The following is a 25573-nucleotide window of genomic DNA, read 5'->3' as shown; positions in this document are numbered from 1 at the left end:
CGCCTGCTGAAATTCACTGGTGGAATTGCTATTCCTGCCCTGATCTAACATGTCTAGCCATATACTCCTCAGGGACTTGCAAGCTACTGGGGCAAGTCCCTACCACTCCTATCAATAGTGTTACACCCTGGCCAGAGTGGTAAGAATCTTAACCCTTACTCTCTCTGAGCTAGGGCCTTACTTATTGCTCCTCTCTGTTCCTAAGGTAAGAAGTAGTTTGCTCTGGTTTCATTCCTAACTAGGGAATCTGTATTTTGTGACAAGGAGAGTGGGGGAGGACCTGCTTTTAGCTTTACCTTTGATACTATAATAGATAATTAAGTCTTTAAACAGACAGAAATCTCAACAATAAACTAGTGTCCCTAATAGAAACAAAGTGAAAACCACAAGCCAAGATAGCTGCATAATGCAAAAGGTACTTGTTTCATGATTCTGAAGGGGTAAGCATTTCATATATACATGAGAGACTTATATGCACTTTCATGCTCCAAGATACAATATAATGACCTTAAAGGATTCATTATATCAGTTATCAGTAATTAGATCTGAAAAGATTCAATTCTAAATTTTAAAAATAATTTTACTATTTAAACCAATCTAAAAAACATTTCCAAACTGAAGGAATACATTACCTTCTTTAAAAAACTTATTAGCCCTGACTGGTGTGGCTCAGTGAATTGAGCACCAGACTGGGAAGCAAAAGGTCACCAGTTCGATTTCTACTCAGGGCACATGCCTGGGTTGCAGGCCAGGTCCCCAGTCAAGGGCACACGAGAGGCAACCACACATTGATGTTTCTCTCCCTCTTTCTCCCTCCCTTCCCCCCTCTCTAAAAATAAATAAATAAAATCTTTAAAAATATATAAAAATAAAAATAAAAAGTATTAGTCCTCTTATTTACTAAGAAATATTAATATACCTTTAGTCATAGATCTCCATCTCTAGCCATACAAAATACTAAGTTCTTTCAAATAGAATTAAAATGGAAATACCTCCTCTTGTCCAGCTAAACATTGTACATATTCTATAGAGTCTTTAATTTAGTTACTCAGCCCCTGAAATGAAGGAAGACCTACATACAGATTTCTGAGTATATGCTTAGTTTTAGAAGTGCATGGTATATGGTATTAAGAAGTTTACATTACACTGGCTATAGTTGTTCTAAGTATTTGTTCTCTCATTCAAAAGTCTTTCAATAATATATAAAATTTGAAGAGAATGTGAGAAAAGGAAAAGACCTCAATTCTGTCACAACACATCTTCCTAAGTGGGGTGTACAGGGGAAAAAAATAATAAACCTTTATTTAAATTAGTTACAAAAAAGAACTTGTCTTCTAATTTTTTTATGATATAGATTGACACTGGATCCCTCATTTGATTTGATTTGAGATTATATGGTCAAATGTCAGATATGAAGCAAGTGATCCAATGGAAGACTGGGAGTTCTACAACACAAAATAGTTGGCAGTGGTACCCCTCCTGCCCATTACATTCTCTCTTAGCATACTACAAAAACTACAGCGTGCCCAGAGTCTAAGGACATAATCTAGTTTCAAATAAACTGTCAGCTGACACTTCTCTAATTCCTTGCACAAGACTTTCATTAGCCACTTTACAAGGTAAAAACAATATTAAATAAACCACACATGAAAAAAGTGAGCCAAAGCCAGTATCAAAACAACTATCTGAAACATGAATTTATATTATATATACCACTTGTATACATATATATACACTAGCCACAATTTATATTCACAAAGTGTACACAATATATATGCCTTCTCTAAGTATATATACTTTGCCTTGATATAGTAGCTAATGACAGCAATGCATGAATACAATTTGCAATTTGTAAATTAACAAATAAAAGTACTCGATAGGTACTCAAAATTATTTTTGATGGTCACTGTTTTGGATAGCAAGTTACTTGGATTATTTATTATTGAGACATTGACATATAACACTGTATAAGTTTAAGGTCTACAACACTGATTTAATACATTTATATTGCAATATGATTGCCACTGTAGTTAGCTAGTACCTCTATAACCAAGTTACATTAATTATCATTTCTTCTACTGGTGGGAACAAGTAAGATCACTTGAATTTATTTTAAAAATAATTTAGCAAATTACAGCATATGCCAACTTTGCCATTTTTGTAGTCTATAAATCAGCTCCAACTTACCCCTGATGCACAAGAAGGAGCACTTGGTGATGCCTGAACTATGAAAATTGTAATCATACTAAGAAATAAAGTCAATTTTCCATTTGATATTTATCATAACAATGGATTCCAGGAAAATTTATTAACCTAAGACACACACAAAAATTAATTTCATATGTGGACAGTACTATATCTTAGTACTATGAACCCCAGTTGCTAGTTAATTGGGTCTTTAGTTCCAAAAATAACCAAATGTTACATATTCCAAAGTAATAAATTTCAAAAAAGTAGTTCTCCCAGCTGAATACACTTCTTGTGCTAATCGTTTTTCTAATCCAAAAATATGTTCCAAGGACTTCAGATGAAACTGTTTCACGCCTAGAATAACTAACTCCTCAACAGTTGTAATATTGGAATCAGAGCAGGAGCTGTGGTTACCATAGGATAAATAGTAATCTCTCCAAATTGTTTTAAAAGAAAAATCAAATTGTATGCTATATTAAGAAATACTGATTAGGCCCTGACTGGGTAGCTCAGCTGGTCAGAGTTTCATCTCAATACACCACAGTTATGGGTTCAGTCCCCAGTCAGGGCACATACAAGAAACAACCAATGAATGTGTAAGTGGAACAACAAATCGATGTTTCTCTCTCTCTAAAGTCAATAAATAAAACTGTTTTTTAAAAAATCCTGATTTATAGAGTAGCTTCAGGAAGTTTTTGTTAAAATTTTACCAAAAGTACAATTTCTAAACTAAAATATAGAACAATCATCACTCCAAACAGTCAGAAATTGAGCTGAACGAAAGTCTGACAACTGAGGAATTAAAGAAACCACATCCACCCAGACTGGTAGGCGGAGCGAGGATGTGGAACAGGCTAGTCACACACCCACATGTGGTGGATAAAAATTTGGTGAGGGATCCCAGCCCCACACCAGACCACCCAGCCCAGAGATCCAGTGCCAGGAAGATAAGTCCCCACAACTTCTGGCAAAAACAAGCAGGAATTGAGTTAGTGGATGAAACTGTTGGAGCTCCAAGCAATTCTCTTAAAGAACCCACATGCAGCCTCATCTACTCAGACTCACTCCCTCTGAGCTCCTGCTCCGGGGTAGCAGCTTGAAAGGCACCAGTGGAATAAAAGGAGGAACTGAAGTGTCTGACATCGAGGTTAACAGAGGCCATTGTCCCTTTTCTAAACCCTCCTCCCATACAGCCAGAGAGCCAGCCAGCTGGTGCCATATCTGAGACTCCATCAACCCAGCTAACACTGTTTGACCCACCTTGGAGATCCCCAGAGATTCTGCCCCACCCAACTTACAGGCCACCCAAGCTGCCTTTCCATATAAATGACTGGTCTTGGCTCATGCTTCACAACTTCCTAAATCCTCTCAAACAAGCAACAGCTGGCCTCAGTGAACCCCAGGCCCAGCACTAGCAGCAGCCAGCCTGGATTCACAGCTTGGCTTCACCTGGGAATCTCAAAGCCCAGCACAAGTGAAGCCATCTCAGATTGCTTTACAGCTAGCTCATGCAGAGTGGCCCCAGGAAAAACACAGATGGGGATTGACCTTGGACTGCACCAACTAAGAAGCCCCAAGGCCAGTGCACCCAGTAGACAGCTACAGACCACACTGGAGCACTACCACTCTGCCACTGCACAAAAGATACTCCAGGAAGACACAGGTTGGTGGTCAGTGGTCACAGCCAATCCTTGCAGCTGACTGGCCTGGGTAAATCCCTCCCATTGATCTGCCAACAGCAACCAAGGCTCAACTACAAAAGAAGCATGTACTCAGCCCACACAAAGGGCACACCTTGAGTACAGAGCTTGGATGATAAGGGAGGCTGTACCACTGGACCCTACAGGACACCTACTACATTAGGCCACACTACCAAGACACAAAGTCAAAGTTGCTCTACCTAATACATAGCAATAAAGGGAGGCTGCCAAAATTAGGAGACAAAAGAAATATGGTCTAAATGAAAGAACAAATCAGAACTCCAGAAAAAGAGCTAAAGGAAATGGAGATAAACAATCTATCAGATGCAGAATTCAAAACGCTGGTTATAAGGATGCTCAAGGAACTTAGTGAGGACCTCGGCAGCAGGAAAAAGATCCAGTCAGAAACAAAGGATACACTCATTGAAATAAAGAGCAATTTACAGGGAAATGACAGTAGGGTAGTGAAGCAGAGATTCAAATTGATGATTTAGGACATAAGGAAGCAAAAAACAGTCAAGAAGAAATAAGAATACAAAAAAATTAGGACAGTATAAGCAGCCTCTGGGACAACTTAAAGAGGTCCAACATTCACATCATAAGGGTGCCAGAAGGAGAAGAGAAAGAGCAAGAAATTGAAAATCTATTTGAAAAAAATAGTGAAGGAAAACCTCCCTAATTTGGTGAAGGAAATAGACATGCAAGCCCAGGAAGCACAGAGGGTCTCAAAGAAGATGCAAAGAGTCCCACTCCAAGACACATCATAATTAAAAGGCCAAAGGTTAAAGACAAAGAGAGAATCTTAAAAGCAAGAGAAAAGAAGTTAGTTACCTACAGGGGAGTGCCCATAAGACTGTCAGCTAATTTCTCCAAAGAAACATTACAAGCTAGAAGGGATAGGCAAGAAATATTCAAAGCTGTGACAAGCAGGAACCCATAGCCAAGGCTGGTCTACCTAGCAAAGCTATCACTCAGAATGAAAGGGCAGATAAAGATTTTCTCAGAAGGGGAAACTAAAGGAGTTCATCATCACTAAACCATTATTATAGGAAATGTTAAAGAAACTAAAGTTTTAAAAAAGATCAAAGCTACAAACAGTGAAATGGCAAAAAAATACATAACTATCAACAATTGAATCTAAAAAACAAACTAAGCAAACAAGATGAACAGAGACAGAATCATGAATATGGAAAGCATTTTGATAGATGCCAGAAGGGAGGGGGCTGTGGGGGAATGGGTAAAGAGGTGAGGTGATTAAGAAATATAAATAGGCAATTATAGAATAGTCATGGGTATATAAAGTACAGTACAGGAAATGGAGTAGCCAAAGAACTTATATGCATGACCCGTGGACAAGAACAATGGTGGGGGAATGCCTGAGGGAGTGGGGGATGCTGGGTGGAGGGGACAAAGGGGGAAAAAATCAGGACAACTGTAATAGTATAATCAATAAAACATAATTAAAATAAAAAAATATATATAAAACTAATGGATTATAATCAGTGTGACCACTTCAAAAAATTTTGGTAGGTGCTTGGGACTAAAAATTAGAAGAGCGTTAGGCTATAAATTAATCTTTAAAAGTTTTTTTAGCCCTGGCTGGAGTAACTCAGTGGATTGAGCACGGGCTGTGAACCAAAGTGTCGCAGGTTCGATTCCCAGTCAGGGTACATGCCTGGGTTGCAGGACATGACCTCTAGCAACTGCACATTGATATTTCTCTCTTTCTCTTTCTCCCTTCCCTCTCTAAAAATAAATAAAATAAAATCTTTTTAAAAAAGTTGTTTTAAAAACAAAATAGTTAAAAGCAATTGTGTATGGTGGCAAAGTAGTTTTTTAAAACTGTTTTTTCATTCTCAAATGTTCTAATGTCTTAAAAAAACAAAAGCTCATTTATCAAAATTATCCTATAAAAATGTCTTTTTTGCAAAAGATTACATAGCACATCCAAACTGATAAAAAAAAAATACTGTTAGATTTACTCCCTACAATGACTTCATGATATAAAATGGACAATTTATTATCACCCCTAATTTACATGATGAGAAATAGGGAAGGTAAAGATTTCGTACATACAAATTTGTTGCCTACCATGTGCCATGCACTAGGATATCCCGGAGGGAAAAACAGACAAAATTTACCCTCATGGAGTTTATTTTCTAGTAGAAATAATAGATAATAAAGGGAGAAGCATTTCCTTTAGATAGTTTAGTCCTTAAAGAAATGACTTGAACTGAGAAGCAAAAGATGTAAGAAGGATTCAAGTAAAAAGACAGGGTCAGAGAAAAGAGCAAATGAAAAGGCTTTACGGTCATCTTGCAAGACGCCAAGTTAATTAGACTGAAAGTGAAGAGGGGGTGTATTAGCATGATTAGATAGTGAAAGAGGCAGGTAGGAAAGGAGCAGATCTGTCTGGTAGAACAAAAGTCAAAGTCTTCTCATGCATGGCATAAGTACAAATAAAAAATATTAAAAAGTTTTAAATTTAGATTTTTTGAGAGATCACTCCAACTCCTTTATGGAAACTGGATTTCCATAATGAGGGCAATGGTTGGAAAAGTATTCTAAATATAAAAGAAATTATAGTAACCTATAGTAAACTGAGGACAATGGAGGCAGAGAGAAGTGGATGAATTTGAAATATATTTTGGAAGTAAAAGACAGAATCTGACGCTGGATTGGATATCAGGGTAAAGAAAAATGAGGAATCAAGAATGATCCTGAGGTTTGAGGCTTTGGTAACTAGGTAAATGGCGTTACGACTCATTGGGATAGGAACATCAGCAACAACAACAACAAAAAAATCAAGATTTCTGTTTTTGATATATTCAGTTAAAGATCACTTTTCAAGTGGATAGTAAGTTAAATATTAAAATCTAGATGTCAGAGTAGAAGCATGAGTTAGAGATCATGGGCACATTAGAGGTCATCAGCACACAGATGGTATTTCAAAACCAAAGGAATAGATGAAATCACCTAAGAAGAAAATAGACAGGAAATAGAAGGCCTAGGACCAAGGACTAAGAAACTCCAGCAGACTTGTCTAAGAGTCAAATGCCTATTAAATGACCCAGCTCAGGAGTGCTCTTTCATTATATACACCCCATTGTCTCTTTAGACTTTAGTATTTACTCCATGGTAGCTGTCTTCTAGGAGGGTTCTAGGAAAACCTCTTTATTGAATCTAACTTAAAATAATTGAGAAACAAGAAGTATTGGCCTCTGGAGAGGGAAACTAAATGTTTAAGGAGATGGGTGAGAGAGACTTCTGGCCAAGATGGAGGTATAGGAAAATGCAGCTCACCTCCTTACACAATCACAGCAAAATTACAGATAAACAACAGAACAAATACTCAGAACCATGAGAAAATCAAGCTGTATGGAAGTCTGACAGCTAGGGAATTAAAGAAACCATATTCATCCAGAAGTTTAAAAGGGATGGGACGGGCAGGAGATGCAGAGATGCAAAATAGGCTGGTCCCAAACCTACATGTGGGGGATATGAAAGAGAGAGATATCTCAGGAGTGAAGGATCCCAGCCCCACACCAGCCTACCCAGGTCAGGGTTCCAGAGACAGGAAGTAAGTCACCATAACTCCTGACTGTAAAAACCAGTGGGGGTTGGGTTGGCAGAAGAAACTGTGGGATTTACAGGCACCTCCTCTTGGAGGCCCACACACAAACTTACCCACACTTACTCCCTCAGAGCTTCTGCACTATGGTAGCATCTTGAAGGACACCAGTGGCATACGAGGAGGAACTGAAGTGTCTGGCATCAGGACAAGAGCTAGGGGATATAGCTTCCTCCCAGACAGAACCGCAGACTGCAGCCACTGTACCTTCTATGAGCCCTCCTGCACACAAAGCCGCAGTGCAGCAGCACATACCCAAGTCTCCATCAACCTGGCTCACACCGTAAGCTCTGTCCTGATGATTACCTAAGGGTCCACCCCATCCAACTTACAGGCCTACTCAAGCTGGTAACAGGGGCTTTTCCATATGAAAGACTGGGCTATGTGCAAGCTTCAAACATTCCTAAATCCACACAAATAAGCAACAGCTGAGCCAGCCCACCAACTCCTTTACCTCTTGCTGAGTGGCCCCAGCCCTAGCACTAGCAACAGCCATCTGCAGATCCCTCTACAGCTTACACTGAGGGGCCCCAGACAGAACACTGGTGGGGGCTGACTTTGGCCTGCACAACCTGGGAAACTGCAGAGCCTGCACACGCAGCAGATAATTACAGGCCATGCTGGAGCACCATCCAACCACCTCCACAGGCCACAAGAGGGTGGAGGTTGGTGGTCAGTGGTCACAGCCAGTCCTTGCAGCTGACTGGCCTGGATAATTCCCTCCCATTGACCTGCCAACAGCAAACAAGGCTCAGCTTCAAGAGGAGGGTGCACTCAGCACACACAGAGGGTATATTTCAAGTACCCAGCTTGGGGAATAGGGGAGGCTGAGCCACTGGACTCTACAGGACACCTACTACATTAGGCCACACTACCAAGGCATGGAGTCAAAGCAGCTCTACCTAACACATAGAAACAAAGACAAGGAGAATGCCAAAATGAGGAGACAAAGAAACATGGTCCAAATGAAAGAACAGAACAAAATTCCAGAAAAAGAGCTAAAGAAGATGGAGATAAGCAATCTATCAGATGCAGAGTTCAAAATGCTGGTTTGAAGGATTCTCAAAGAACTCAGTGGGTACTTCAACAGCATAAAAAGGATTCAATCAGAAATGAAGGATACAGCGCCCTGGCTGGCATAGCTCAGTGGATTGAGCACGGGCTGCAAACCAAAGCATAGCAGGTTCGATTCCCAGTCAGGGCACATCCCTTGGTGGGTTGCAGGCCATGGCCCCCAGCAACCACACACTGATGTTTCTCTCTCTCTCTCTCTCTCTCTCTCTCTCTCTCTCTCTCTCCCCCTCCCTTCCCTCTCTAAAAATAAATAAATAAAATCTTTTAAAAAAATAGCAAGGAAAGCACAAGTAATCCAGGTAACTAGGTAAAAAAAATCTTAAAAAAAAAAAGAAATGAAGGATACATTAATTAAAATAAAGAACAATTTAGAGGGAATTAACAGCAGAGTGGTTGAAGCCAAGAATCAAATCAATGATTTGAAACATAAGGAAGAAAGACATACAATCAGTACAGCAAGAAGAAAAAAGAATCCAAAAAATTGAGTACAGTGTGAGGAGCCTCTGGGACAACTTCAAGAGGTCCAACATTAGCATAATAAGGGTACCAGAAGGAGAAGAGGAACAGCAAGAAACTGGAAACCTATTTTTAAAAATAATAAAACATAACTTCCCTAATTCGGTGACAGAAATAGACGTGCAAGCCCAGGAAGCACAGAGAGTCCCACACAAGATGGATGCAAAGAGGACCACAGCAAGACATATCATAATTAAAATGCCAAAGGTTAAACATAAAGAGAGAATCTTAAAAGTAGTGAGACAAACGCAGATAATTACCTGCAAAGGAATTCCCATAAGACTGTCAGCTGATTTCTGAAAAAACAAACAAACAAACAAAAAAAAACCCAAAAACTTTGCAGGCTAGAATGGACTGGCAAGAAGTATTTGAAGTGATGAAATCAAAGCAAGGACCTAGAACCTAGACTACTACTCTCTCCAGCAAAGCTATCACTTAGAATGGAAGGGCAGATAAAGTGCTTCCCACACAAGGTAAAGCTAAAGGAGTTCATCATCACCAAATCATTATTATAGGAAATGTTAAATGGGCTTATTTAAGAAAAAGATCAAAACTATGAACATTAAAATGGCAATAAATACACAACTACCAACAACTGAATCTAAAAAACAAACTGAGCAAACAAGCAGAACAGAAACAGAATCATAGATATGGAGAACACTGGGATGGTAGCCAGTGGGAAGGGGGGTTTGGGAGAATGAGGGGAAAGCTGAAGGAATAAAGAAGTATAAATTGGTAGTACAGAAGAGGCAGGGGGGATGTTAAGAGCAAATACAGGATATGGAGCTGCCAAAGAACTTATATGCATGATCCATGGACATGAACAAAGGGGGTGGGGGGAATAACTCTAACAGCATAAACAATAATAAATAAATACATGAAGATAACAGAGATATCTTTTCACTATATACCCTTTTGTACTTTTTGAATTTTGTACTGTGTTGAGTGTTTCACATACTCAAAAATACTTTTGAGGGCCCAGCCGCAGGCAGGCACAGGGTGGGCAGACAGCATGTTGAGCCTCCTCATCTGGATCCTCCCTCACTCTGATACTTTCTCCCAAGAGACTCTTTGTTATATCAAGAACAGGCTGTGTGAGGGACTTCTGGCCAAGATGGAGGTGGAGGTAGACACACTGTGCCTCCTCACACAACCAAAAGGAGGACAACAAATTTAAAAACAACCAGAACTGAGATGAAGTCAAACTGCATGGAAGTCTGACAACCAAGGAGTTAAAAAAGAAACATTCATCTGGTAGGAGGAGCAGAGATGGGCAGCCTGCCGGGGAGGACTTGTGGCAAGTGCTGGTGGAGGACTGGGGCAGGCAAGGCAGCAGCTGGTGGACCAGCAGGAACAACTGGGGAGCAAGACAGACCACACAACCCAGGGCTCCAGTGCAGAGAAGTAAAGCCGTAAAGCCTCAAAGCCTCTGACTGAAAACACCTGTGGGGGTTGAGGCAGCAGCAGGAGAAACTCCAGCCTCACAGGAGAGTTCGCTGGAGAGACCCACAGGGTCCTAGAATGTACACAAGCCCACCCACCCACCTGGGAATCAGCACCAGAAGGGCCCAGTTTGCTTGTGGGAAGCAGAAGTGACTGAAAACCAGCAGAGGGCAGAGCAAGTAGCACTGTTCCCTCTCGGGCCCCTCCCCCACATACATCATCACAATGCAGTCACATAGGTTGTCCCACCCTAGGGAAAACCTAAGGCTCCGCCCCTTACTACATAAAAGGCACACCAAGACCAAAAAAATGGCCCAAATGAAAGAACAGATCAAAGCTCCAAAATAAATACAATTAAGCAACGAAGAGAGAGCCAACCTATCAGATGCACAGTTCAAAACACTGGTAATCAGGATGCTCACAGGATTGGTTGAATGTGGTCGCAAATTAAAAGAAAAAAATGAAGGCTACATAAAGTAAAGGAAAAATAAAGTAAAATAAAGGAAAATGTACAGGGAACCAACAGTGACAGGAAGGAAACCAAGACTCAAATCAACAGTGTGGACCAGAAGGAAGAAATAAACATTCAACCAGAACACAATGAAGAAAGAAGAATTCAAAAAATGAGGCAGCTTAGGAACCTCTGGGACATCTTTAAATGTTCCAATATCCAATTCATAGAGGTACCAGAAGGAGAAGAGGAAGAGCAACAAATTGAAAACTTATTTGAAAAAATAATGAAGGAGAACTTCCCCAATCCGTCAAAGGAAATAGACTTCCAGGAAGTCCAGGAATTTCAGAGAGTCCTAAAGAAGTTGGACCCAAGGAGGAACACACTAAGGCACATCATAATTACATTACCAAAGATTAAAGAGAAGGAGAGAATCTGAAAAGCAGCAAAAGAAAAGGAGACAGTTACCTACAAAGGAGCACCCATCAGACTGTCAGCTGATTTCTCAAAAGAAACCTTGCAGGCAAGAAGGGGCTGGAAAGAAGTATTCCAAGTCATGAAAGGCAAGGACCTACCTCTAAGATTACTCTATCCAGCACAGCTATCATTTAGAATGGAAGGGCAGATAAAGTGCTTCCCAGATAAAGTCAAGTTAAAAGAATTCATCATCACCAAGTCTTTATTATATAAAATGTTAAAGGGACTTATCTAAGAAAATAAAAAATATGAACAGTAAAATGACAACAAAGTTATTAACAATTGAACCTAAAACAAAAACAAAAACAAACTACTAAGCAAACAACTAGAACAGGAACAGAATCACAGAAATGGAGATCACATGGAGGGTCATGAGCAGGGGAGTGGGAGGGGAGAGAGCAGGAAAAGGTACAGAAAGTAAGTAGCATGAATGGTAGGTAGAAGATAGACAGGGGGTTGGTTAAAAATAGTATAAGAAATGTAGACGCCAAGCCCTGGCTGGCGTAGCTCAGTGGATGGAGCGCGGGCTGGGAACCATAGTGTCCCAGGTTCGATTCCCAGCCAGGGTACATGCCTGGGTTGCAGGCCATAACCCCCAGCAACCGCACATTGATGTTTCTCTCTCTCTCTCTCTCTCCCTCCCTTCCCTCTCTAAAAATAAATAAATAAAATCTAAAAAAAAAAAAAAAAAAGAAATGTAGAAGCCAAAGAACTTATTATATATGTGACCCATGGACATGAACTAAAGGAGGGGAATGCGGGTGGGAGGGATGTGCAGGACAGAGGGGAATAAAGAGGGGAAAATGGGACAACTGTAATAGCAATAATCAATAAAATATTTAAAAATTTTTTAAAAATAAATACTTTAGAAATAACTCTGTACTGTTTTCTATCAATAATTAACTTGAACCCCAATAAATGTATTATTTTTTGCCTTTAGATTGTTTTGTTGAGCTTGACCAGTTATCTGTAAAGTTTTTATGAAGGTATAAAAAGCCATGAATAGCCAACATACTCTTGAAGAAACACAAGGTATTTGAACTTACTACCATATATCAAGCCTTATTATAAAGCTACATAAGACTGTATGGTTCTGATACAAGGATAGCTAAGCAGATAAACAGAACTGAATAATGAGTAGTAGTAAGGACATGATTTATGATGGAGGTAGCGCGGCAGATCAATGGAGAATACATATTCTTCCAATAGATGATGCTGGGGGTGGGGTGGGCACTGGAAAACCATACAGAAAAAAAATGAAATGGAACTGAAACACAAAAATCAATTCTAGAAAGACTAAAGTTATAAATGTAAAAGGCAAAACTATTAAGTTTCCTAGTAGAAAATAAATTTTCATGACAGAGTAAAAAGTCTTTCTTAAACAAGTCACAGAAGCACTAATTAAGTACACGTACACACACCCTTCAATTCACCTACCAATTACATCCAGTGGAAGAGACACAAACTCAGGCACAAACAGAACAAAGTCAAAAACGCACCAAGTAGGCTTGAATTTGTAAATGTGGTCTCTAATCCAGGCTGTCATCAACTGTAACCTTGGACAACTCACATGATCCCTTTGGGTCTCAGTCTGCTCATTTTTCAAAGGAAATAGATCATATTCTGTGATCTAAACAAGGTGTTTTACCCAAAGTGTACTATTGATCTAAAATGATCATGAACCACTATTTCTTAAATGAGCTTAGTAGGTAGATAGCATTCCCAGTGTTGATACTTTAAGAAGATGAAGAGATGATGTTTCCCAGTCTTCCCAGAACTGCAGGTTTAAGTAACTGAACATGCTGACAGTGTTTAAGGTTGACCTGGATAGAAAAAGAGTATATTCCCACCCTAGCTGGTGTGGCTCAGTGGACTGAGCACCTGCCTATGAACCAAGAGGTCACCAGTTCGAAACCCAGTCAGGGCACATGCCTGGGTTGCAGGCCAGGTCCCCGATGGGGATGCTGGGGATGCGTGAGAGGCAGCCAACTAATGTTTCTCTCCCTCTCTTTCTCCCTCCCTTCCCCTCTTTCTAAAAATAAATGAATAAAATCTTTTTTAAAAAAAAAGAATATATTCCCAATGCTCTTAAATGTAAAAACTGCACTCACTGGGGTAAAGTGACCTTGATGAGCACTTGCTTGGTCATACTAGTTCTTTAATAAAACTGATGAAAGTATCAAGATCCTAGAAATATCAGTAGAATAGCAATCAAAGGATTTAAGTGTGACCATCCATGTATTCCTAACATAAAATTCCATTATCAAAGATAGAGATAAACTGTGGCTGCTTGCCTGGGTAGATAGGAATGAGAAAATTAAGAAAGGACATTCCAGCAGGATTTTTGATAACTACCAGCCAAGTCATTTCTGTACCATTTTTCCTAATGTTATTTGGACCAAATAACATACTCAAAATTTCAAAACTCCTCAAAAGGACATTTTATGCTCAGACCTGATAGTCATAGACTTATTAAAGCAGTCAGAACTATTTCTGACCAGTATGGCTCAGTTGGTCGGGCGTCCTTCGACAAAGTGAAAGGTCGCCGGTTTGATTCCTGGTCAGGGCCCATGCCTAGGTTGCAGGTTTCATCCCCCATCGGGGTGCATATAAGAGGCAACCAATGTTTCTCACATCAGTGTTTCTCTCCCTTCCTTTCCCCCTCCCTTCCCCTCTCTCTTAAAAATAAATAAGTAAAATCTTTCTTAAAAAGTCAGAACTAGTTTTGGTGGAATAATTATCAAAAACAAAAGCTTTTTAATTAAAATTCATTGCGTAACAATATTAAAATAAGGCTAGACAAGGGTCTTAATCTAGGATCCACGGAAAGGATAAGTACCGCCAAACCTCTTGAAGTTGTGTATAAAATAAATGTGCACATCCGGGGGAAGTATCTCATGACATACAAAACACTTTCAGTCGGGTCATAAAAAAGTTTATGAAGCCTTGAATTAGACGATCCCTCCTAACTCTTAAAGCCTGTGACCCAACGCAAATTCGGTGACATTTTACTTAAGGCAAATTAACTGACCCACCTATTAAGGAAACAGAACTTTGCCTCCTTCTGACTCACTGCATTTTCTCTTAATCCAAGTCCAATAAAAGTCAGTTTTGCTTTAAAATAAAATTTTTTAAATTTCATAGCTTCACTTAACCAACTAAAAATTCAGTACCCTTCAATTTCAAAATCTTCTGTATCTTGCCCTAGGTTTATCTTCTTACTTTTTAAGCCTCTCCAAACACTCATATTTTAACTATAATGTATTTTATTTACCAATAAAAAGAGAATTTCTTCTTTGGTCTTTTCCATCAGGCCTCACTCTTTCTTGATTCTGAATACAAGATCTCACTCTTTCCTACCACTTTATGCAATTAACTGGGCTGTTAGTCCAAATTCATCAATCCCCAAGCATTTGAAAAAACTATTAGTCAACTCCTAGTGTGGCCAAAATTTGATGCCAAATTCCTACACTTCCACCTCATAAATACATACTTTAAAAAATATACACACAGAACTTACTAATGAGAACTATAATTTACTACCAACTACTCAAAAGAAATAATAGCTCTGCTGACTGGCAAGTAATTTGCAAAAACAGATCAGTTTAACTGCATAAAATAAATATCCACCTGTCTGTACTAGCACTAATCAAGGCGTGAAATTAAACTTTTTATTCAGAAGGAAATAACTGCTTCAAAGCTGTGATTTAGTCTGGGAAGCAAATATTAAGGCCATCCTTTTTTCTCTGATGTTTATAGTTATTTCTAATGGAGGAAGCAAGGGAGACTGGCCAAGTTCTGAAGAAACAAAAATATCTCTATGGCATAACAAATGTCCCACTTGCTTAACTAATTGCACAGACTTAACAGAACCAAGTTGCTAGGATGTTGGCAGAGATCACTGAAGTAGTGAAAGCCCAAACCGACCACTGGGGACATCTAATTTGGTCAAAACTAAGGGAGCAGTGTTTTATTAAGTGAAGAAAATTCAACAAATATAAGTGCCATATTAAGTTTTAAAATAGCCTATAGCCATTTTCATTACAACAGTCAATTTTAGATTAGCCAGTTTAATGAGATCCTATTCAGTAACTTAGTCAATTCCCAAATATTTTCCAACATTTATCAAACTCAACTACTACAAACATCAACTTATTCCACTATGCCATACCCACAGTACTCTCATGTCTACCAGAAAAAGCAAACAAGGAGGAAAAGGGCCCAAATAACTGCGAGCAAGATATTGGCTTGAAAGGCCTAGAGAGCGCCGAATCCTAACCACTAGACCGCCAGGGAGTGGTGAAAGGCCTAGAGAAGCCACCTCGGATCCCAAGGTAGTATGACCTGAAAACTAGTCAGCAGTGCACATTTTCAGGCCTCACCCCATGCCTACTGAACAGAAAAACACGGCCTGCCTCCAGGAACTTCTGATGTAGTGTTTACTACTACAAGCCGTTAAAATCTGAACTCAATTCTTTAAGCAGCTCTAGCAGTGTTTTCCACTAAAAACAAGATTATAAAGCATATAACCTGAAAATTAGAACATAAAAGACATTTTAATTAGTCTAAGTTCAAAAACAAAAATAAATAAAAATAATAAAGTCTACACAATACCTTCCCCAAATCAGAAACAGTCCCCACTTCAAAGTCAAGAAAGGAAAAAATGATTTGGAACTGCCTCAAAGTAAGGAGGCTGATTTTACAACTATCGCAGAAGAATCATCAACAAAGCATGCTAACACTATTGGGGCAAGCAATGCTGGGAAACATGATATTTACAATTTCCAAGTCTTGCTCTAATGAGCACTTATTAATTATAAATACACCTTTGCAATGGAGACATCTGGAGAACACATCCTTAATAAAATGATACAACAGCATCACAAATAAAAGAACAAAATTGACATGATATATAATGCCCTGAGTGAGAAAACATAACATATATTCCTGCCAATTTTTTTTAACCTGAATTTAATCATGGAGAAACAATCCAATCCAATGAGAAATGTTCTATAAAACTAGCCTAGACTCTTCAAAAATGTCAATTTCATCAATAAAAAGACGGGAACTGGTGTAATTAAAAAAGACTAAAGAGATGTAAATATATATAACGTGACTGGACTGTGCATTTTTTTTAAAAAGCTATAAAGGATATTACTAGGACAATTAGGGAAATTTGAATATGGACTACATATTAAATTTTAAAATGTTATCACTGCTAAATTTCCTAAGTGGGACTTTGCTTTGCGGTTATGAAAGACAACTTGTTCTCAGACAACCCATGCAGAAGCAGAGGTGAAATATCATGATGTCTGCAACTCAAATGATTTAGAAAGAAAAGTATAACTATATATGGAGAGAGAAAAATCAAATGTGGCAAAATGTTAAGAATTGGCTGATCCAGGTGAGGGGTATATGACTAACCATTATGTGTTTCTCACAATTTTTTGATAGATTAGAAAAAAGATGGAAACTATCCATATTCCTCTTCAAACCAATAATGATCTTGAGGAAACAATCTCTCTGAGCTTCAGTTTCCACATTTGGAAATCAGGGATAATAATATGTACCTAAGAAGGTGAGAGGACCAAATGAGTTAATACACGTTGAGTGCCTAGACTCCTGCATGGTATAACATACTGAGTTATAAGTGTTTGCTGCCATTATTGTTGTTGTTTTATTATGACTGCTACTTCTACTCAAGGTCACAGGGATTTTAAAAAAACATAGTTTGGATGCTCACAGTCCTATATAATTTCCAAAATGTTTTCACTACCTATAATTTCATTTGATCCTCACAACAGCTCTTTGAAGTAGGAAGAGGATTATCTTCACTTTCCAGATGAGGACAATGAGACTCAGAGCAGGTAAGCAACTTGCCCAATGCTTTATGACTTTAAAAAGTAGTATAGGTGGGAAGAGAGCCAGGTCTTGTTTTTGCTCTATGGCACAACATAAAATTTACATTCTAATCTAAAGTAATTACAAGACATTTCAAGGAAAATACACTAAGAAGACAGGTAGAACTCTCGACTGAAGGAGTTCTCACTAGTCTATTCAGCAAAACAGATGTCACTTTACAGAGCTTTGATATTTTTCTTAAATACCCTTGAAAACAAGGATCAGAAAATATGAACTCTTATAAAAAGGGATTTATTGTATTTTTATAGCTTATTACATACCTTGTAACAATCATTTTGTTAAATGTGAATGTCAGTTTTATTTTCGGTCCCTTTTTTCTTGGCTATTTACAAGCTTTGTAAGAACCGTTCCTTAATTAAGTCTAAACATAGTTTTATATAAATGGATTCCTGGAAATAAAACGTTCAGACTTAAGAAATGATTGTTACAGAGACTGTAACAGGCCGTAAAAAAAGAATGCCACTTTAAACAAAGATTTCTCATTTTAATTAAAAAGATAATCATCAGACCATTCTTACACTTAACAGAACCACTTAAAGAAGCATCTTTGGGGGAAAAATATGTAGTATCTTATGCAGGCTTCCATGAATAACTTATAATATACTTAAATCAAAGTCTCAGTCCTATAGTATGAATTCTTATATAGTATACCTACAACTTAATGATACATTAAAAGAGAAACAGGTCCAAATCAGATAAACATCATTTGTAATTCTTTTTAACATGAATTCTTTCAAAAGATTATATTTTTCCAGCAGATATTAGTAAAACACATTTAAGAATACTTAAGAAATACTTTTTAATGCAGTTGGAATGCGTTGCGTAAACAAAGGGACTATATCCAAGAGACTACCATAATAAAAAAAAAATGACACGTACCTAAATAAAAAGAGTTTCTCAACTCTGCTAAAAGCTCAAGCAATCATTTTGATTTTCAAAATGCCATACTGGAAATGACTGGAGGGTGTGAAAACATTTAAATCATGATTTCATATGGCAGGCTTCTTTTTCATTAATTTATTAACTTTTAAATTGTCCATTTTTAACTCATATCATGTAAAATTTGTAAAGTTCCACAAAATTTCAAGGGAGAATGATGTAGATCTTATAAGCTGTCACTACACTTAATGCAATTTGAAAATCAGATGCACCAATGTTCTTCTATTTAAGTCACCTTTTCTAAATTACACTGAACACTAAACCTGAGTCATCACTCGACAATCTATTTCTACAGAAATATATTATTGGAAACTGCCTCAAAGCAGACTATATTTTCCCAGGGAAACAAGTTATAATTGGCAGGCTATTTCCTAACTGAGAACTTGGTATCAAAAAAAGTAATGACATGCCTAACAACATCAAAACAAAGATTCAATAACTATAAACCTCCACAGTCATTAAAACTAAGAAAATTACATTTCAGCTACATAAAATGGGAGTTACATAGCAATGATCAGCAAGTATGTGTTCAAAGTGTGAAGATAATAATAACTCTTCCATATTTATTTATTAAACAAATTTGACCTCACATTAATAACCAACTAAAATAAACACTAAACATTTATTTAGCAATTACTTGGTTTGCTTCTTATAATACAGACAACTGCTTGGAATGATTTATGAAGGGAGAAAAAGACAGAGGCCAAACAAATATATTACTCAAGGGAATACCCTCCTTTCCCTATCTAGATTATTTCCCTGAATAAGCAAGTTTTCAGAACCACACCACTGACCTGCGCTACCAGGAACAGGCAACCAGTCAATGCCGATCATGATCATGATGACCAGAACTGTTTCTTACTCAGTTTACTTCATTTTTTAAAATTATGTGACGGCCAGATATTTTTCTTTTCCTATCTTCTCAGTTTATTAAAAGCCACAAGCGACCCTGGCTGGTGTGGCTCAGTGGATTGAGTGAGGGCCTGCAAACCAAATGGTTACCGGTTCAGTTCCCAGTCAGAGCACATGCCTAGGTCGTCGGCCAGGTCCCCAGTGCAGGGCTTATGAGAGGCAACCACATACTGATATTTCTCCCCCTTTCTCCTTCCCTCCTCCTATGTCTGGAAATCAATAAAGTCTTTTTAAAAATAAAATAAAATAAAAATAAAAGCCACAAACATTCTATGTAAGACCAAAGGTCACCAGAAAAAGAAATACACTTAAGTCAATCTTTTCATTTTCATTGTCACAGGGCTTACTTAAAACATTGTAGACAGATTTCAGAGTACCTCACACTTCATTGAAAAACCATGAACATTCATTAGCATAAACTCCTTTGAAAAATATTCACAAAAAGTCTTTCATAGAATGTTAAATTTAAGGCATATCATTCTGATAACCATTCTTCTGATTCTTCTAGTTATCTTTTGTTTGATCCCGATAAGGTCGTCAAGAACTGAGGAATGCACTAGGAAAATGCAAATTAAAACCACAGTGAGATACAACTATATACCTATTAGGGTGGCTAAAATAAAAAATATTGACAATCCCAAGTGCCAACAAGGATGCAGAACAACTAAAACCCATACATTACTTGCAAGAATGCAAAATGGTACAGCCACTCTGGAAAACAGTTTGGCAGATTCTTATAAAGTTAACATAAGCTCTGACTGGTGTGGCTCAGTGGATTGAGTGCTGGCCTGTGAAATGAAAGGTCATGAGTTCGATTCCCAGTCAGGGCACATGCGTGGCTTGCAAGCCAGGTGCCCAACTGGGGGCATGTGAGAGACAACCAATGCATGTATGTCTCACACATCGATGTTTTTCTCCCTCTCTTTCTCACTTTTCCCCCCCTCTCTAAAAATAAGTAAATAAAATCTTAAAAAAAAAACAAAAAACAACTTACCATATGACCCAGCAATTCCCCTCCTGGGTATTTACCCTAGAGAAATGAAAATTTATGTTCACACAAAACCTATACACAAGTATTTATAGCAGCTCTATTTATAATCACCAAAAACTGGAAACAACCCAGATGGGTATACAATATGTGATACAATCCATACAACAGAATACAACTAAGCAGTAAAAAAGAAGGGACTACTAATACATGTAACAACTTAGATGAAGCTATATCTTAAAGGTATTATGCTGAGTCAAAGAAGTCAGTAACAAAAGATTGCATATTGTATGATTTCATTTATATGACATTCTCAAAAAGATAAAATTAAAGGGAGAGAGAAGATCATAGTTCCTAGGAATTAGGGATGGGGGAACAGTACAAGGAAGTTGGGGGGGGTGATGAAACTGTTCTATATGCTGACTGTGGTGGTGGTTACATGGATTTACACATACAGCGGTGGACAAAAGTAGGTTTACAGTTGCATTGTGACATTCTTTTGCGTTAATAAAGCTACTACAATAACCATAACCTGCATGTCTTTTTCATACAAACAACTGTAAAGCTACTTTTGCCCACCCCTGTACATGTGTTAAAATTCTCAGACCTAACTAAATACACTAAAAATAGTTAATTTTACTGGATGCTAATTTAAAAAAAGAAGAAGAATTAAGACCAAAACCTTGCATATGGTAGGCATGAATCAATATATGTTTAAACAGTAAAATGAAATAGGGGTGGAATGCCTATTCAATGAGCTTCAGAAGTCTGTGTGAATTATTTTGTGTTAGAGTTTTGTTGGACAAAACTCACTACCACTATATGCTAGTTGCCTAGAGAGCACCTTCACATTTACCTCTTTTAAATTGTGTTAAATTACATCTTCCCCTATTTTAAAGATGCTGTGGCTTATGGTGATTACAATCAAAGGGGCAGAGATAAAAAAAGAACTTTTCAGAATCTCCCACTTGAGGTCAGAGAGAGCCTAGGGCTATGTGCCTCTCACTCGAGGTCAACATGAAGCCCCTGCTCAAAAGAACAACCCCATCACATAACTGTAGGAAAGACTAATTTTTCATCATCACTTTCTCTACCATTCAGTTATGTCTTGTGGCTTGAAGCAACATTTCAGTGATTTCTCAAACTTCTTCCTTTATTCCTTGACATTACTTCTACTTAGAGCTCTATAAAACAACTGTTGAGGTAGTCTGTTGTCATTTATTTTCACACATGTAATAGGGTCACAAAATATTAACAATAAAAAGTCAGAACTGTCCACATTTTCACAGGACCAGGAAGGACTACCAGTTATAATGTGGTATGATTATAAAATACCTAGAGTGACCACATTTGGGGATGTTGCTATGTTTCTTCTACTAGATATACCTCTTGTAAATGACATACTTTGCTTATGTTTCCGCCCCTCGTAGTTCACCAATTTCTCAAGCTGCAAACAGCCCCCAGAAGAAAATTCTTTTTAGGAACCAACTTATTACAAATCAGTTGGAATTTGAGGAGATTCCAAGCCTCTGACATAAGGTTTGCCTCACTCTGCCTTTACTCTTGTTTCCCAGCATTACTGGGAAATTGACATGTGTGAGTTTAAGGTGTATCAAATGCTGGTTTGACACACTTGTATATTGCAAAATGATTACCACCTGCCTTCATTTCTGATTCCAGTTAACTCAGCTCCCTTTTGCTATGTTCCTCACGTACAAGGTTCTAGCCACAATATTTCCCCCACTCCCTCTGTGTTGGCACACTGTCCAGGACACAGTGGACTACTCATTTTGTCAAAGCGTGATCAGCAAAATATGTGCATCAGGAACAGTGAGACGCTTGTTAAACATGTAGCTTCTTGAAGACTACAAAATTAAGTGGAGGAAAAAGAGTTGAGAATCTACACTATGTTTTGAGATGTTCTCCGATGATTCTTATGCACAGTATAGAACTATTGCAGTGGGCACTAGTTAAGCACAGGTTAGATGAATGAATGAATTCTTTAGTTCTCTGCTGAGTATTCTAGTTCATTTTGAGCCCAAACTTGGAAACATGGGCCATGCCACCTGTTCTTAGAACTCACTAGTGCTACCTGCCTATCTGCACACAGAAAAAATATCTGCAGACTCCTTATCACTCTCTCCCTAGAAGTAGTTTCCTGCCCTCCCTCCCTAGGGAATTGTGGAACTTCCCTAGTTCCACAAATCTGATTGTGTTGCCAGCAGATATTGTGTTCCATCAGCCTGGCTAATTTTCCTCTCAATTCCTAGACACACCCAAGCACCTGGCCTACCTCAGTTAGCATGCAAAACCTCTGTAGGTTTGTGCCCCCTGATCTTGATAAAACAGCGTCCCTAGTACCATAGACAGTGATTATGAAATTATTCAAAAACCAAATGTAATGTTTACATAAATCCTGATCTATTACATAGGAATTTGAGTAAAGCTGGTCTAGAGAATTTCAGTTTAGTTCACTCTCTATGTGAATCTTTTTTTAATGTCATTATGGATATTTTTATATATAAGAAAAATATGGGATGGTATATGATGAATCCCCATCACTCAGCTTTCCACCTACCAAATGAAGTGGAGGAAGAGGAGCTGAGAATCTGCACTATGTTTTAACATGTACTCCATTTTGTCCAATTTTATCTGTGTAAATATATCTTAAATTTAGTCTTCGTATTAAAGTTAGGGACTATCTTTACTCATCAAGTTCTCATTTTTCCATACACACTGCTATAGCAATCTTCCCCTTAACTAAATGTCCTGAACATGCCTGACACCAGCCATATCTTACTCTTCTCCTTTCTTTTTTTCTTCATGTCTCCCATCCTACTCCAGGCAAACCTTATTCATTCTATATTTATATGAGGTATCTAGAGTGCTCAGATTCACAAATACAAAGTAGAATGAATGGCCGTTGCCAGGGTCTGGAGGGAGAGGAAACTGGAGAGTTGTTGTTTAATAAGTACAGTTTTAGTTTTGCACGATGACAAGTCTGCAGTGCGTTTAGATGAGGCCGAGCAAAACAGGTGTCCACGTGAGATGGAGCAGGAGGATCAGCAGTGATCCGCTATAGGATGTCAGAGCCCCAGCAGAATAAAGAGGACGTCCATACACGAATGTGGCGGCCTTGGCTGCCCTGCACAGGGTGCTGGAGTCCAAATGGGGCGTGTGCAGGGTATCAGAGCCTGAAGTGATAAGGGTGTTCAAAGGGGGCAGAGGCGGGGGGGAGGCAGAGGCAGCAGCCTGATACGGGATTTTGGAGGCTGAGTAAGGTGACAATGGCATCCCCATGGTGGGTATCAGAAAGAACAACAGAAGAGATTGGTCACATAAAGAGGGACTGATTAAGAAAATATGTTGAGGATAATGAGAGCCAACTTACTGTCAAAGAAGGAGTTCCAGTTATAAAAGGAAGCTACTGAATGAACCCTGCAGTGTTAGACTAGAATTGGAGATATCAATGTGAATTCATGGTTTTAAATAAATACTGAGATAATATTAACAGGGCAACAAAAATGCACGTGTGTATATGTGTGTGTGTACATGTGTTCATATATAGGCAATACATGTATTTCCCACCCCTGTCCAGTGAGATGGCCTGGGAGCAGTGACATCCCAACAGCCATGAGCACACCTGACACCCAGATACTGACTTCTCAGTGTTATATACTACTATAAGAGACCAGGGCTCCTTGAAGAAATCACTGATTCCGGAGCTGGGGCAAAAAAGTACAAGATGACATCTTCTTACACCACAAAGTAAGAAAAATGCTCAAAGACTAATAGTCCTACATCAAAAAGACAAAGCGGTTTGAAAGTACTCTCATTAGCCAAAGAGGAAGCAATGTAAGCATCAAAATAAATAATGATAGTATTCAATTATTATCCATCAAATTATCAGGAATTCATAAATTCAATGTTATAAATACACTGAAAATCTGATTAATAGAAAGTTACATGGTTTCAAAGTACCTTCCCATAAAATACCTATTACAAAGGGAAAAAAAAACACTAATTTTAAAGGGAGAAACTGGCAGGTCCTACCTTAACTAAACAAAGTTGTAAGACATAAAAATCATGCATTCCCTGACAGGAGGCACTAAGCAAAACACGGCATCGTTTCTGTAGGATTTCTGCCAAAAAATACGTAACTTGAATCTAATCATGAGGAAACATCATCAGATGAATCAAAAGTGACGGACGATTCTACAAACTAAGTGACTAGCCTATACTCTTCAAAGGTCCCAGAGTTGTGAAAGTCGAAGACAGACTCAGGGACCGTGCTAGACTGGAGGAGACTAGAGACATGACAACCCACCTCAGAGCGTGACTCTGGAGTGGATTCCTTTGTTAGAGAGAACATCGCTGTGATGACTGGCAAGTTTTAATGGGGCCTAAGGTTAGATCTGTAATTGCAATGTATGTTCATTTCTAAATGTTGACAGTCATAAAACAGTTATGTACAATGCCCTCGTCTGTAGAAAATACACACTAAAGCATTTGGTGATGATGCAACAGCTCACTCTGAAAGCATTCAGGAAAAATGCCATTTGTGTTGTACTTCCAACTTTTCTGTAATTCTGAGATTGATTCAAAATTAAATGTTAGGAGAAAGCTACAGATCTGCACTGATAGTTATCAAACACTAAAAAAACACACATATATTTATGTGTATATTTATCAACACACACACCTCAGTTAGAGGAAGGACTTTCTCTTGAGAAAGACTTGTCCATACCAGTTTTCCAGGACTGCTATAACAAATTAGCATATACTTAGTGGCTTAAAACATTAACTTATTATTTTACAGTTTTGTAGTTCAGAAGTTTGAAATGGGTCTCACTGAACCAAAATCAAGGTGTTGGTGGGACTGTGTCTTGTTCTGGAGGCTCTAGCTTGTCCTTTCCAGCTTCTAGAAGCTGCTCATTCCTTGATTCTTCCCCACCTTCAAACCAGTTCCAGCAGATTGAGTTCTTACATGGCATCCCTCTGACCTCTTCCGCTCACCTCTTACACACATGCAGGGGTCCTTCTGGTTACACTAGGCCCAGGGAAACCTACCTAACTTAAAGCCATCCGATTAGTATCTTTAATTCCCCTTTACCACGGAACATGTGTGCAAGTTTTAAGGATCAGACTGGGCATCCTGGGGTGTGGGGGTGCATTTGCCCACCTCAAGGAGTTTCCTTTTTTCTGAGATTATATCCTTCTACCTTTAATACCTCTGTGGTATTAAAGTGCTCTTTCTTTTATAAAATGATGATGCTAATAGTGGTGAGCCTTTTTTTAAGTATTGGTATGTAGAAAATAAACTTGCTAAC

At 38.4% G+C, this 25573-nt stretch overlaps 1 protein-coding gene across 6 annotated transcripts in view; it reads right to left on the bottom strand.

The window, feature by feature from the left end:
• BTRC (beta-transducin repeat containing E3 ubiquitin protein ligase) overlaps positions 1 to 25573 on the bottom strand; it is a 181817-nt gene that overhangs the window by 145486 nt on the left and 10758 nt on the right. For 3 of the 6 annotated variants that reach the window (XM_045854053.1, XM_045854055.1, XM_045854056.1), the window contains exon 2: positions 20250 to 20285. The exons of the other annotated variants lie outside the window; for them this stretch is intronic. In XM_045854053.1, the coding sequence (XP_045710009.1) occupies positions 20250 to 20285 (36 nt within the window). The remainder of the gene's footprint in view (positions 1 to 20249; positions 20286 to 25573) is intronic. 6 annotated transcript variants of the gene reach the window in all.

The sequence above is a fragment of the Phyllostomus hastatus genome, unplaced genomic scaffold, assembly GCF_019186645.2.
Source record: "Phyllostomus hastatus isolate PE091 unplaced genomic scaffold, TTU_PhHast_1.1 phas_scaffold_1066, whole genome shotgun sequence".
Lineage (NCBI taxonomy): Eukaryota > Metazoa > Chordata > Mammalia > Chiroptera > Phyllostomidae > Phyllostomus > Phyllostomus hastatus.
This window is presented reverse-complemented; position numbering and strand designations above follow the sequence as displayed.